Here is a 12,546-nt window from a genome sequence, read left to right as displayed (position 1 = left end):
ATTTGAAAGCAGATACTTCTAGAATTGCACAACCCTTTTCTTACCGGAGTCTAAGAAATCGCAAGTCATCTTTAGTGATATTGTAGAGAATATCACTAAGTGTATAATCCTCTTGAACAAACTGAAAGACAAATAAGTTTCAATATGTTAAATTTGATCAACAATTATCAGTCAATATTGGAACTCTCCCTGACCTCTATTTAATATTACCCTGTCAATTGTATCTGAATCAGCGCTTTGCTGTTGCAACCAGGTGATAAGATCTTGGTCTACAGTGGGCTGAAGAGCCGATGGAGATGGTTGAATTTCTGAAAAATAGAAATGTGTATTTACTAAACATATACTAATTTTTTTTAAAATCAGCTTTGTCTTAGGGCTTGATTTTTTTTAAAGGTAGCCAAAACATATTACTATTAATATGACCACAAGTGAGCATGCAGTCCCTGTGGAGAGGTGGGTGGTCAGCCAGGTCGCAGCCTGCTAGAGTCCTTTGGGTTGGGCCTCAGAATTATGGGAGGAGCAGGTTCACTTGACCTTGCTCCTCTACTTTGCAGTTTCTCTCTTGGCACCTGGTCCCTTTCTAGAGAACGAGGCACCGTCTGGCTCCAAACTACCCTTATCACCACCCTGACCTTCCTGAAATACAGAGTCTCAGGCCAGGCATCCTGTAGCTGCACTGCCCCTCCACTCCCCAGAACCTTTATTATTGGGCTCTTGCCCAGCCCCATGGTTCCTGGTGATTTCTTCATTGGCTTGGGTTGGTGCTACTTGTGCATCAGTCCTCTCTGGCCCAAAACCGGGGAACCCAGCTGTCCCTGCTGAGACCCTGCCGGCTGGCAGGATGAGTGACAGTAACTTGCATTCCTGTACCTACCAATAGTTTTCAACTGTAGCTGAAGAAGATGCAAATCCTGTGTTTTTTGCTCTAGGGTTTGCCGCAGAAGTGTCTGATATTCCCTCTCTCTCTGTACCAGACTTTCCAGTAACCTAAGGGTCAGATTTCTGACATGAGTATTTTAATGGGGGGAAGTTAATATAAAAACAGTAGTACACTTTTTATTTGTCAGGAATCCTAGTTCTGCAAAACACGTTTTAGTAAATCTTGTTTGATTTCCATTTTTACATCAACTTAAACCAAGAGGTCCTATGAAAACAGCACAGAGAAAGCAAGGGGAAAGGCCATTTTGGAGCCTTGTGCAAAATGTCTCTTGGCTCTCCTTTAAAAAAATTGAAGAATTGAAAGAATGAGAGCCACTTTAGTAAAGTAAAGTTGTGCTGTTGCGTCGGTGTCAACTCCTGGCGTCCACAGAGCCCTGTGGTTGCCTTTGGTAGAATACAGGAGGGGTTTCCCATTGCCATCTCCCGTGCAGTATGAGATGATGCCTTTCAGCATCTTCCTATATTGCTGCTGCCTGATATAGGTGTTTCCCATAGTCTGGGAAACACACTAGTGGGGATTCAAACCAGGAACCTCTTGCTCCCTAGGCAAGTTACTTCCCCCCTGTGCCATTAGGTGGCTAGTTGCTTTAGTACAGGCCTGTATATGGCAGCTGCTTCTGAGGAGCTAGAGCTGCACATATGCAGAGACTCACTTGGTTTCCTTTAGAGGCAGCTTAAGCACAGTACATGTGCTCAGGAAAGTTGTTAAATTAGAAGAATGAGCTTATTGTTAAGGAGCATCTATCTGTAATAGAAAGCTGCTTGGGCCTCACTCACAGGCTGACATGAAACTCCCAGAACAAACCACATAAGATGGAAATGTGCCATTTTCACAGGTAGGTTCTAGATCTATCATAAACATTCAAAGCCCCAGAAAAAGTCAGTGTCCAGGGAAACATGCAAAAACTCTTCAACTGAAAAGTGTGGAGAGAAATCATATGTTTCTATACCCTATAAAGAGCGAGAAAGACTAGAGCCTCAGTGTGATAAGACATAAGACCAAACTGAAAGACAAATCTGTTTCAATGTGTTAAATTTGATCAAAAATTATCAGTCAATATTTGAGCTCTTCCTGACCCCTATTTAATATTACCCTGTAATATATATTCAGGATAGTAATTTACCTGTTAGTTTCCTGCTTAAGTCTGCTTAGCTGTAGGCTAAGTTGCTGCTGGGTGTCAGCAGACACTGAAGTGAGCATGCATACTCCAGATGTGGTAACTGGCTCCTCATGTCTTTTTTGTTCTGCTTGGTGGTAATCATCCTCCACTTCATCTGCATCTTTATCTACTCCTTCAGTCTCTGATGCTGGTTCAAAGTGAGTTCGAAGTTCTGCACAAACCAAAAAGAATCGCAAGGAGAAATCCTAACTTTCTTGGTTTTCCCATGTGTATAGTACCCATTCAAGAAGAGAGAGAGAGTGGGTGTGGGTGTGGGTGTGTGGAGTTAATCTTCACAGGAGGCCTGTTTCCTGAAAAATGCTTAGGTTCATTTAAAAAATGACAGGTGCCTACAGAGTTCTTTAAAAGTGACTAAATTGATCACATTAAATGGAGGCTATATTGCAACAAAAGGGTGCTACCTTGTTAAAAAGCAGCAGCAATAATAATAAGTGTGCATTGTTAGCAGGTATATCTCTGCTTAGACTGATATTCACAAACATGAAGCATACATTCACCTAGATTTAGTGTTCAGAACAATCAGAACTTGCTTTGTGAAGGTATTGGGAAATACTTCCAAGGAGAAGTATAGCTACTATTACATTCACAGAGGACCATAAATTCTTGAACTGTGGCTGTTGAGATCACAACTGAAAATGCACAAGTGCCATAGTTGGTTTTTTTAGCTTAAATTTCTTAACATCTGCTGAATCTAGTTCAATAACCTGAAAACAAGCTTTTTCTGCAGTGCCTGCAGTTGCAGTGAAAACTTCTCCACAAGCGGTGAGGGCATATTTCTTATGCAGCATCTTTAAATGAACAATAAAAGTGTTGGGATATCAGATTACTACTACTTCCTGTCACATATAGTTTTGCTCTAAGAGCCATTGTTATAGCCATATGAATTGAGTGGAAGAGACAGGCTGGTCTGAAAATACACTTCAGTATTCAATGCACACATGATTACACAATTTACAGCAAACTCTAAATACATCTGTGTGCTAGAACACCTACAGAGTTAAAATAAGCAAGCCAACCAACTGGCAAAGTTATCAAGTTTCAAATTCATATGACTAGTCAATTGGCAGGACACACCACACATCCGGGCACCTGAAATATTTTTTTTCATTATTCCAGAGATTGGTATGATTTAACATACTTGTGTGTTTAACAAGTGTTAAACATAATTTATGTTTACGTTTAACATAAACATAATCTCTCAGGATTATGGATTGGGTTCTAACATGAATGAAAGTAGGCTAGCCCAGTTTCACACTGGTGCCAAATTGAGGGTAGCTTCCACCATCCAGTCCCTTTCTTTATATCCATATGGGTAGCAGTTCAAAGCAGGAATACAATGTAATAGTCGATGTTGTCTGTCCAACTCCCTCGCTGGGCCATCCTTTTTTCTGAATCGGACATATACTGCATTCTTAAACTCAAAAGGTTTATTTTAGAGTGGCCAATAAGAAAGACTACCTGCTGTCAGAGAAGCCTACTTCCTACATTCAATCATTCATTCCATTTATAAACCACCCCATCCAAAGGCTCTAGGTGGTGTACAACAAATTTAAAAAGACCTAAAAACACATACCATTTAAAACAGTTCTAAAAACAATATAAAAACAAATAAAAAAATTTTTAACCATTTAAAATTAATTAATTAATTAATGCATAAGACATTGTTTGGCTGTGTTCTTCAGAGTATGGAGTAATGGATCCAGTTGCAGAAATTCAATATAAGTGTCATAGTGGAGACTGAATGGAAAAAGGTAATGCCAGAAGAGTTACTTTTGCATACAGCAAAACATCCTTCTTTGTGGGTGGATTCTTCAGCATACCTTTGATTACTTAATCAATTTCTTTCACATAGCGCGGTCCTGTTAAGGTACACTAGTATGTCTCATCCCACAGTTTTGAAATTAGTATTACTGGGTCTATGCATATCTTATTTAATGTACAGACTTGGCTTTCGCCTACCTGGAATAAGAATAGTGACAGCAGCTTGAACCGCTCGTCGTATTATATTATCCATTGCAAACATCCAATGAGGCCTGATTAAATGATTTCTTAGTACTTTATTGACCTATAAGAAGAAGAAAAACAATCTAACTTCAATTAACCACACAATTTGTAATCCAGAACCTGAATGGATAAATGGGTTTGTTTAATTAGAGAGTCCACTGGAATCAACAAATGCAGCTTAGATCAACAGTGGTTTCAAATACCCAGATGATATGTACTAATCAGAAAAAGAGCTGCAATGCAGAAAAATAGTGGTCAACATGACACCCAGCATTCCAGCACTAGAATGCTCCATGATGGAGTTGCTGCAGACACAGAGGCAGCCCTGATGCTGTTAAGAATAGTCACACAAGCAATGATGCTGTAGTTGTCACATTGCGGTGAGTGGGAATAATTGCGGTAGCACTCCTCGCATAACTGCTCGTTCTTAACAGTGACAGAACTGCCTGTGTGTCCACTGCAGCCCCAGCATGTAGTGTTCTGGTGCTGAAATGCTGTGTGTTAGGTTGGCCAGCATTTTTTTAAAAAACAGTTAAGTCTAAACATAGCCTTACATCCTAATGAAGTGAGAACACAGTAAAATACAGCTCTTAACACAGTGAGAGGCTTCTCCACTTCCACAGAGCATGGGGAGGGAGACTCTCAGGGCCATCATCTGGGAAGGCAGAGAAGATCAGCAAAAATCCACGCACACCCCGTGCACTGTGTAAGTGGAGAAGCTTCCCACTGCATCCTCACTTTGTTAGGATGTCAGCCATAGACTAAGTTGTTGGTTTTTTTTAAAGTGAAGTCATTTCTATCTGAACCAAAATGTTTAATGTAATCAGTATACACTGCTTTACAGAATAACAAATAGAAGAGACAGGTCACTAGTCAAAGGAGCTTATAATCAAATTTTAATTGATGTGCTTGGAAGGCAGAATTTCAAACCTTGAAAATAGTACTCAAATAGGCTATGGGAATTGCTATTGAAATATCTCAATAATTATTTTTCACCCCCACTGACTCACAAAACTGTGATGCAACTGCAAAGAGAGAGATTGCAAGGATACGGCTGCAATATGGTTTTTTTCTAACTGCATAATGATTCTAGTCCTATTCATATGATTTTTTTTAAAAAACCACACTGTAACCATGTACAGCATCGAAAGTAGGGCTGGAAGTCCTGCCTGGCTTGCTACTCACCTCCACACCAGCCTTGCTCATGGGTATACTGTAGTGGCAATTGTCTGTAATGCTGAAAGTGTGATGGCGGTTGCTTCCGTGATTCGCAGAATGGATTGCCCCAGGTTTCAGAGTCAGAAATGCACCTAGATAATTTTGGAGCCCGTGCCTAAAGGCCTTTGGAGCACACACACCCCCACTACAAGTTAAGCATCCTCCTCCTACACACACACACACACACACACACACACACACACACACACACACACACACGGGTTCTTGAGGGCACAAACAGCAATTGAACTCACAAGAACATTAAGAATATAAAACAGGTATATTCTCTGCAATTATGCATTCACAGAAACATTTCAACACACAATTTAACATATTCCCATCCCACATTTCTTTCCCCTTCTCTGTCGCTAAAGTAGAGGTCACGTTCAGCCGCCCAGTGCAGTGGGCCAGCAGCACAGCAAGGTGACCACACCACCTGGGACAGACTAAAGAGGATTTGGGCAACCCCAGGGAGTGTGGAGGCCCTGGACTTTGGCCCAGAAGTCCAAGGGTAAGAGCACTTGTGATCAGAGTTTGCCTCTGCAGACAATTACCACTGTAAAAACAGGTTGCTCACCTGTAACTTATGATCTGGGAGAGATCCATCTACATCCATAAGTATGGGTTCTGCGCCTGCGCAGGGACCACGCAGCAGCCATGCCTCAGCTTGTCGAGGCATCCAAGCCCCGCCCCCACGTGGGTAGTGTGCTATTTAAGAGCGGGCTGGACACCATGTTCCCCAGTTTTTGGACGACTGTCTAGGAGGATGACCATCCAGGTACGAAGGTGAGTTCATCAGCGTCGAAGCATTAGTGGTGAGGGGGCTGCACACAAGCACACATATAGAGGAGCACTACTGCAGAGGGGAGGATGGGAGGGTCTTATGGATGTTAACGGATCTCTCCCAGATCATAAGTTACAGATGAGCAACCTGTTTATCTGGATTGAGATCTGTCGAGATCCATAAGTATGGGTGTCTAGCAAGCTCCCCCAAGGAGGAGGGGGCAGTAGTGGTCATTGCAACACCCTTTTAAGTACGCTTCTCCCAAAATTAGCCTCCGCAGCAGAGCACACATCTATGGCATAATGTTTGATAAAGGGCATCTCCGTGGACCATGTTGCCGCTTTGCAGATGTCCACAAAAGATACCCCTGACAGGTGTGCAGCTGAGGAAGCATGGGCTCGGGTGGAGTGAGCTTTGATTGCTTCTGGGGGCTTCTTGCCCTGCAGGTCATAGGTAAGCTTGATGAGCTCAACCAACCAATGTGACAATCTCTGTCGCGATATACAAGAACCTTTGGTCGAGCCTTCATAGAACACGAAAAGGCGGGTGGGATGAGCGGAAGTTCCTAGTCCAAACCAGATAGAATAGGAGAGCCCTGCGTACATCTAGCAAGTGCAAGTGCGCTCCAACGAGGTTGTAGGACTCCTGAAGAACGTAGGGAGCACAATGTCGTAATTCAGATGAAAATTAGAGATGACCTTTGGTAAGAAGTTTGAGTCCGTACGCATCAGGACCTTCTCCAGATAGAACCTTGTATAAGGTGGATCTATCCGCAGAGCAGTGAGCTCACTCACTAGCCGCGCTGTCGTAATAGTGATCAGGAATGCAGTTTTCAAGGAAAACACAGTCTTAGGGGAGCCGTGGCCATAGGCTCGAACAAAGCTTGAGTAAGCAATATAAGCACCAGTGAGATGCTCCAGGGTTCCACTGGAGTTCTAATGGGTGGGTAAACATTTGAGAGACCTTTGAGAAAGGCCTCACTTTTTGGATGTGAAAACAGGGTCTTGCCATCACAGCCCGGGTGCTTTGAAGACAAGGCCGCCAGATGTACTTTCAAAGAGACATTAGCTAAACCTCTAGTCTTCAAGGCAGTGAGGTAAAGGAGGATGTCCTGAATGGACGCACATTTTGGCAGGAAACCGTGAGCTTTAGCATGAGTCTTGAACCTGAGCCACTTTCCATAGTAGTTCCGCCTGGTAGAAGGCTTCCATTGATTAAGCAAAATGCGGTCTAATGTCCAATTTGCCATGTGGTCAGACGGAGAGTTGGTACGTCTAGGTGCAGGACGAGTCCTTCATCCTGGGACAAGAAGTCTGGAGTGCGAGGGAGATGACGGAAGCGGTTCCGAGATAATTTGAGTACTTGAGGAAACCATGGCTGCCTGGGCCACCACGGTGTCACCAGAATGCCTGATGTTGGTGAGGTCAGAAGTCAGGCGACTACCCAATTGATAATAGGCTGTGGAAGGAACATGTAGGGAGTTTCCCGTGACCAGTCCAGCTGGAAAGCATCCCCCAGGGATAGGGGGTTGGAACAGAAACGAGTACATTTCCTGTTCTTGGAAGTCGCGAAGAGGTCTATGGTTGGATAACCCCAGAGTTCGAAGAGGAGAGTGACATATTGCATCTTGAGTGCCCACTCATGTTGACACTCCTGAAGAAATACACGACTGAGATCATCGGCCAGGACGTTCTCCAGACCCTTGATGTGGATTGCTACTGGGGACACCTGATGCCAGATACACCAGTGCCACAGTTGAACACTTAGGGCACACAAGCTTCGAGATACATTTCCGCCCTGGCGATTGATGTACGCCTGGGCCGTAGTATTGTCCAGCTGAATCTGAACAACGTTGCCCTGGATCAGAGGTAAGAACTCCTGTAGATCCAGGAATACAGCCAGCAATTCCAGGAAGTTGCTATGCAGCTGTGCCTGGTTGTGGGACCACTGACCTTGAACAAGGTGGTGTTGGCAGTGAGCTCCCCATCCCAGAAGTGATGCATCGGTAGTCACCCAAATTGTGGGGGATGGAATCTGGAATGGTACTCCGACTAGAAGGTGAGTGCGATTTGCCCACCAAGACAGTGAGCTCAGAATCTGTGGAGGCAGCTCTAGGTGCTTCCTCTGTCCACAGTGGGACGGAAAACTGAGAAAAGCCAAAGTTGCAGTTTCCGCATCTTTAGTCGAGCATAGGGTAGAACAGCATTGCAGGAAGCCATTAGGCCGAGGAGGCGCTGAATCTGTTGTGCTGGCTGTATCAGCTGTTGTTGGAAAAGATGAACCAGATCTCAGATACACAAGTATTGGCCTTCTGGCAAGTATGCCCTTTGGGTCACTGAGTCCAGCACTGTCCCATGTAGGTAGTCACCTGCATCGGCTCCAGATGCGACTTCTTCTAGTTTACCTCGATCCCTAGTTCTCGGAAAAGAGTTAGTACATACTGGATGCGCAAAAGTAACTCTTCTCTGTCTTTGGATGTCAGGAGCCAGTCGTCCAAGTATGGGTATATGGTGATGCCCCAGGTTCTCAGATGGGTGATCACTACCACCATACACTTGGTAAAAAACCCGTGGGGCGGTGCACAGCCCAAAGGGCAAGACATTGTATTGGAACACTTGGTGTCCCACGGTAAAACAGAGATACTGCCTGTGGTTTTCTCAAATGCTGATGTGGAATTAGGTGTCTTTTAGATCCAGCATCGCAAGCCATTGTTCCTCCTGAAGAAGTGGTAGAATCTGTTGCAACGCCATCATTCTGAATTTCCTTACTTGTTCAGGAGGCAGAGATCCATGATGGGGCGTATCCCTCTGTCCCTCTTTGGAATTTGAAAATAGCGGGAGTAGAATCCCTCCCACCTCACCCATGGCACTGGGGAGATAGCACCCTTCTCCAATAACTCCACCACCTCATCCTTCAATGCATTTGATGGAGGGGTGATCCTCATTCCTGTGAACTGAGGGGTTTCTTTGAACTCTATGGCATACCCTGAAGATATGATCTTCAGAACCCAGCAGTCTGATGTTATGTGGTGCCATGCGGGGGCATGGCGTGCCAGCCTGATGTTGTTGCATGGCAGCGTTGGTAGTATGATGGTATGCATCAGTCCAGATGTTAAGGCCCCCGCAGGCAGGAATGGGGAATGAAGTAGTGCCAGTGGGCCATCCTGAGGCTCAAGCTGTTTGGTGCGTTGTGAGTTGGAGGTCTTAGCCTTGCCCTGGAAAGGGTGTTTGATATACGATGGATATGGCCTCCTGTACTCACAGCGATCTTGTTGCCGGAATGAAGAACTCTGCTTATTCGAGTAGGCACGATACTTAGAGCCATAGGTTAAAGTCGAGGGTTGCGTAGAGAACATTTTGGCCATGAATTTAGATTTCTTGAGCTGCTCCATGGTTGCGTCCATAGACTCACTAAAGAGTCCTGCTCCATCAAAGGCCAGACCCTCAGTTTTGTCCTTCATGTTGGACTGGAGAGTGGTCGATCTCAGCCAGGCGTGGTGGCGAAGCGTCACGGCTGCAGTCGGGGATCGGGATTCAGACTCTGCGAGGTGCTTCACAATGCTCAATTGCTGTCTCATTAGTTCTGCTGATTTCTCCAGAGTCTGTTGATATCTCTTCTTAAAGTCCTCTAGGGACAAGGTCTTAAGATTGTTCTGAAGTAAACCCCATATGCTATGACTGTATTTGGCAGTGCAGGCTGCATAATTTGCCACCTTAATGGATAGACATGAGGTGGAATAAATCTTTCTACCTAGCAAGTCTAGTTTTCACTCTTCTTTCTCTGGTGGTGTCGTGTAATGTCCCCCTGATTTTGAAGCAGTGCAGTCGACCACTAGTGAATTTGGTGCTGGGTGTTTCAGCAAGTAGGTGTTATCTTTTTCCTGTATCCAGTACAGGCTCTCCAATTTCTTAGAAGTGGGCGTGGAAGTGTGGAGTGCCTCTCATGCACACTTAGCAGCTCTGGTGATTACCTGGAGCATGGGTAAAGTTACAGGTTGAATGGACTGTGTCTTGAGCATGAAGTTATAGACCGGGTCATCAATCATTGAGAGCTGCGACTGTAGATCCAGGCCCGGTGCCTCTGCCATGGCACGCATGTGCTTATGGTAAGACTTCATTTCCTCATTCAGGGACACGTCGGTGGTATATCCGCAGGAGGGTCCACGAAACTGTCCACATCATCCAGATCCGACTCAAAGTCGGAAGAGCCATAATGTTCAGAGGTTGAAGCCACCAGGGAAGAGGGAATTGTCATTTGAGTTTCCACTGTAGCATATGGAGACGGGAATGTAGCACACGTTTGGCTACCAACTGTGTTGTAGAATACCGCAACAGTCTGTGTGGCCTTCTGATCTAGCAATCGGGGTCGGGTCTGTGATGCCATTGAAACTGACGGAACCCCTGTGGGCTTGGAAGGCAGTTGAGCCAACGTAGTGAGCAGCAAAGACGGAGCGAGTGGAGTATAAGGCCTCCAGGGCTGGGCAGCCATATCGGAATATGGGGCACCAGGGGAGCAAATACCCAGCACTGACACAGTTGAGGAGGCACCTATCGGGGGCATATGTGAAAACCCACAGGTGTGCCAGGTGGAAGTATCATGGAAATGGCCAGCTGACAAGGTAGGTAATGTAGAGGCCATGGTAGTGACTGTCTTGGAGTTGGTAGGCAAAACCCCCTTAAAAGTGGATGTCAGTAGTGTGCTAGACGTCGAGTCCAAAATAGAAAGTAAGGTCTGAGCTGTGGATGGGTCGAGTGCTGTTGCCGAAGCGGCAGCTTCGTCTTCATCAACGTTGAAGGTTGGTAGTGGTGATCAGCATTGAGGAGATACCCTAGTCGATATCAACACCACCGGTGTGTGCAAAGATGACGCAGGAGGAACCGTACGTTGGGCACTCAGTGTCGAAGGTGGTGATGACAAGATTGGTGTCGAGGCTGGTAACAAGGAATGAGCCCTCGAGGTTGAGACTCCCGGTGTTGAGGGTCGGAAGGTCAGAAGATGTCAGACCAATGTCGATGCCGAAAAAGCACACAGGAACCAAAGACACCAAGGGCGGAGCCTGCATCGAGGAAGGAGACAGAGTACGAGTCAGGTCAACAAACTTCTGGCATTTCGGCAGTGGAGGCGATGAAGCTTTAGAAGCGTGGTGTCCCATCAATGTCGAGGCTTTCAATGCTGATGATGGGCGCATAGGTGACTTAGATGCTGAGAGACGCTTAGGCGACTTCGATACTGAGAAGGTCTCGATGTCGAGGTCTTTTGTTGTGTTGACGTCGACGATTCTAATTTCAGATGTGCCGACGTTGAAGACAGTGTCAATGTCGACTTTGTGGACTTCGACTTATGAGGAGTCGACAATGAAGGGGCCAAAGCTGACTTAGGAGGTGTTTTCAACACTACAGCCAACGGGCGTGGTTCGCCAGGTGTCGGAGGACTTAGAACCTCATTGTAAATGGCGGCCTGTAAACATAGTGCCCTATTCTTGTGGGTTTGTTTCAAGAAGGATAAACAAATCTTGCAGGAAGCAACATTGTGCTCTTCCCCCAGGGACAACAGGCACTAACCATGGAGATCCTTCGAGGGGAGCTTTGCATTACAGCTCTCACAGCGTTTGAAGGATTTTTTCCTCCTCAGCCATGATGGGGCACGCAATCGGTCAGTCAGGTCCGTTCCATAGGTCAGAAAGCCAGTCAAAACACATCAGCCAGTCCAAGTCAAAGCACCAAACTCAGTTCGTCAGCCAGAAGAAAAGGTCAAACACAAAAATCAGTCTGAATATACAATTTTTGAAGACGAACTCATGAAGGAACTTTACCAATGGGAGGCGGCAGACCTAAGTCCAAATGCAACGGCAGTCAGAAAAGAACTGGGGAACATGGCATCCAGCCCACCCTTAAATAGCACGCTACCTGAGTGGAAGCGGGGCTTGGACGCCTCGACAAGCGGAGGCATGGCTCCCACGTGGTCCCTGTGCAGGCGCGGAACCCATACTTATGGATCTCGACAGATCTCGATCCAGATCTGCGAGTAGTGCTAACAAGGGGGTGAGTGATGCACTGTCAATCAATCAATCTTTATTATGGTCACAGACCAGCATAAAAGTACATTTTAAAACCTAAGTAACAATAGATTAAGATGATTTTAAAAATACAATAAGAAATACAAAAGACACTAAAATACATTACTAGTATAAAATGATTTAAAATATAGGCATAAGACTGCACTAAAAATTTAGCTGTGGCTGGAATAAGAGACATAGTAGGTTCTGGACGACATTTTACTACTAGCATAAAATGATTTAACTGCGGCTGAGTGATGTGCTGAGCAGAACTTCTGGCTCTGCTTTCAAAGCTGTGCATAGTTACAGATTTATTTATTTTTAATATAAATTGGGGTTGAGTCGTCCATTTATGTCATGTTGTG

The 12,546-nt window shown here is 45.2% G+C and overlaps 1 protein-coding gene across 8 annotated transcripts in view; it reads right to left on the bottom strand.

The window, feature by feature from the left end:
- The window catches only part of MAP3K15 (mitogen-activated protein kinase kinase kinase 15), a 146,986-nt gene that overhangs the window by 1,048 nt on the left and 133,392 nt on the right, over nt 1-12,546 (bottom strand). For all 8 annotated transcript variants that reach the window (XM_053312981.1, XM_053312982.1, XM_053312979.1 and 5 more), the window contains 5 exons: nt 4,080-4,185; nt 2,064-2,271; nt 875-987; nt 211-308; nt 45-121 (listed from right to left, as the gene is read on the bottom strand). In XM_053312981.1, the coding sequence (XP_053168956.1) occupies nt 45-121; nt 211-308; nt 875-987; nt 2,064-2,271; nt 4,080-4,185 (602 nt within the window). The remainder of the gene's footprint in view (nt 1-44; nt 122-210; nt 309-874; nt 988-2,063; nt 2,272-4,079; nt 4,186-12,546) is intronic.

Source organism: Hemicordylus capensis, chromosome 3, assembly GCF_027244095.1.
Source record: "Hemicordylus capensis ecotype Gifberg chromosome 3, rHemCap1.1.pri, whole genome shotgun sequence".
In the NCBI taxonomy this organism is placed as follows: Eukaryota; Metazoa; Chordata; class Lepidosauria; order Squamata; family Cordylidae; genus Hemicordylus; species Hemicordylus capensis.
This window is presented reverse-complemented; position numbering and strand designations above follow the sequence as displayed.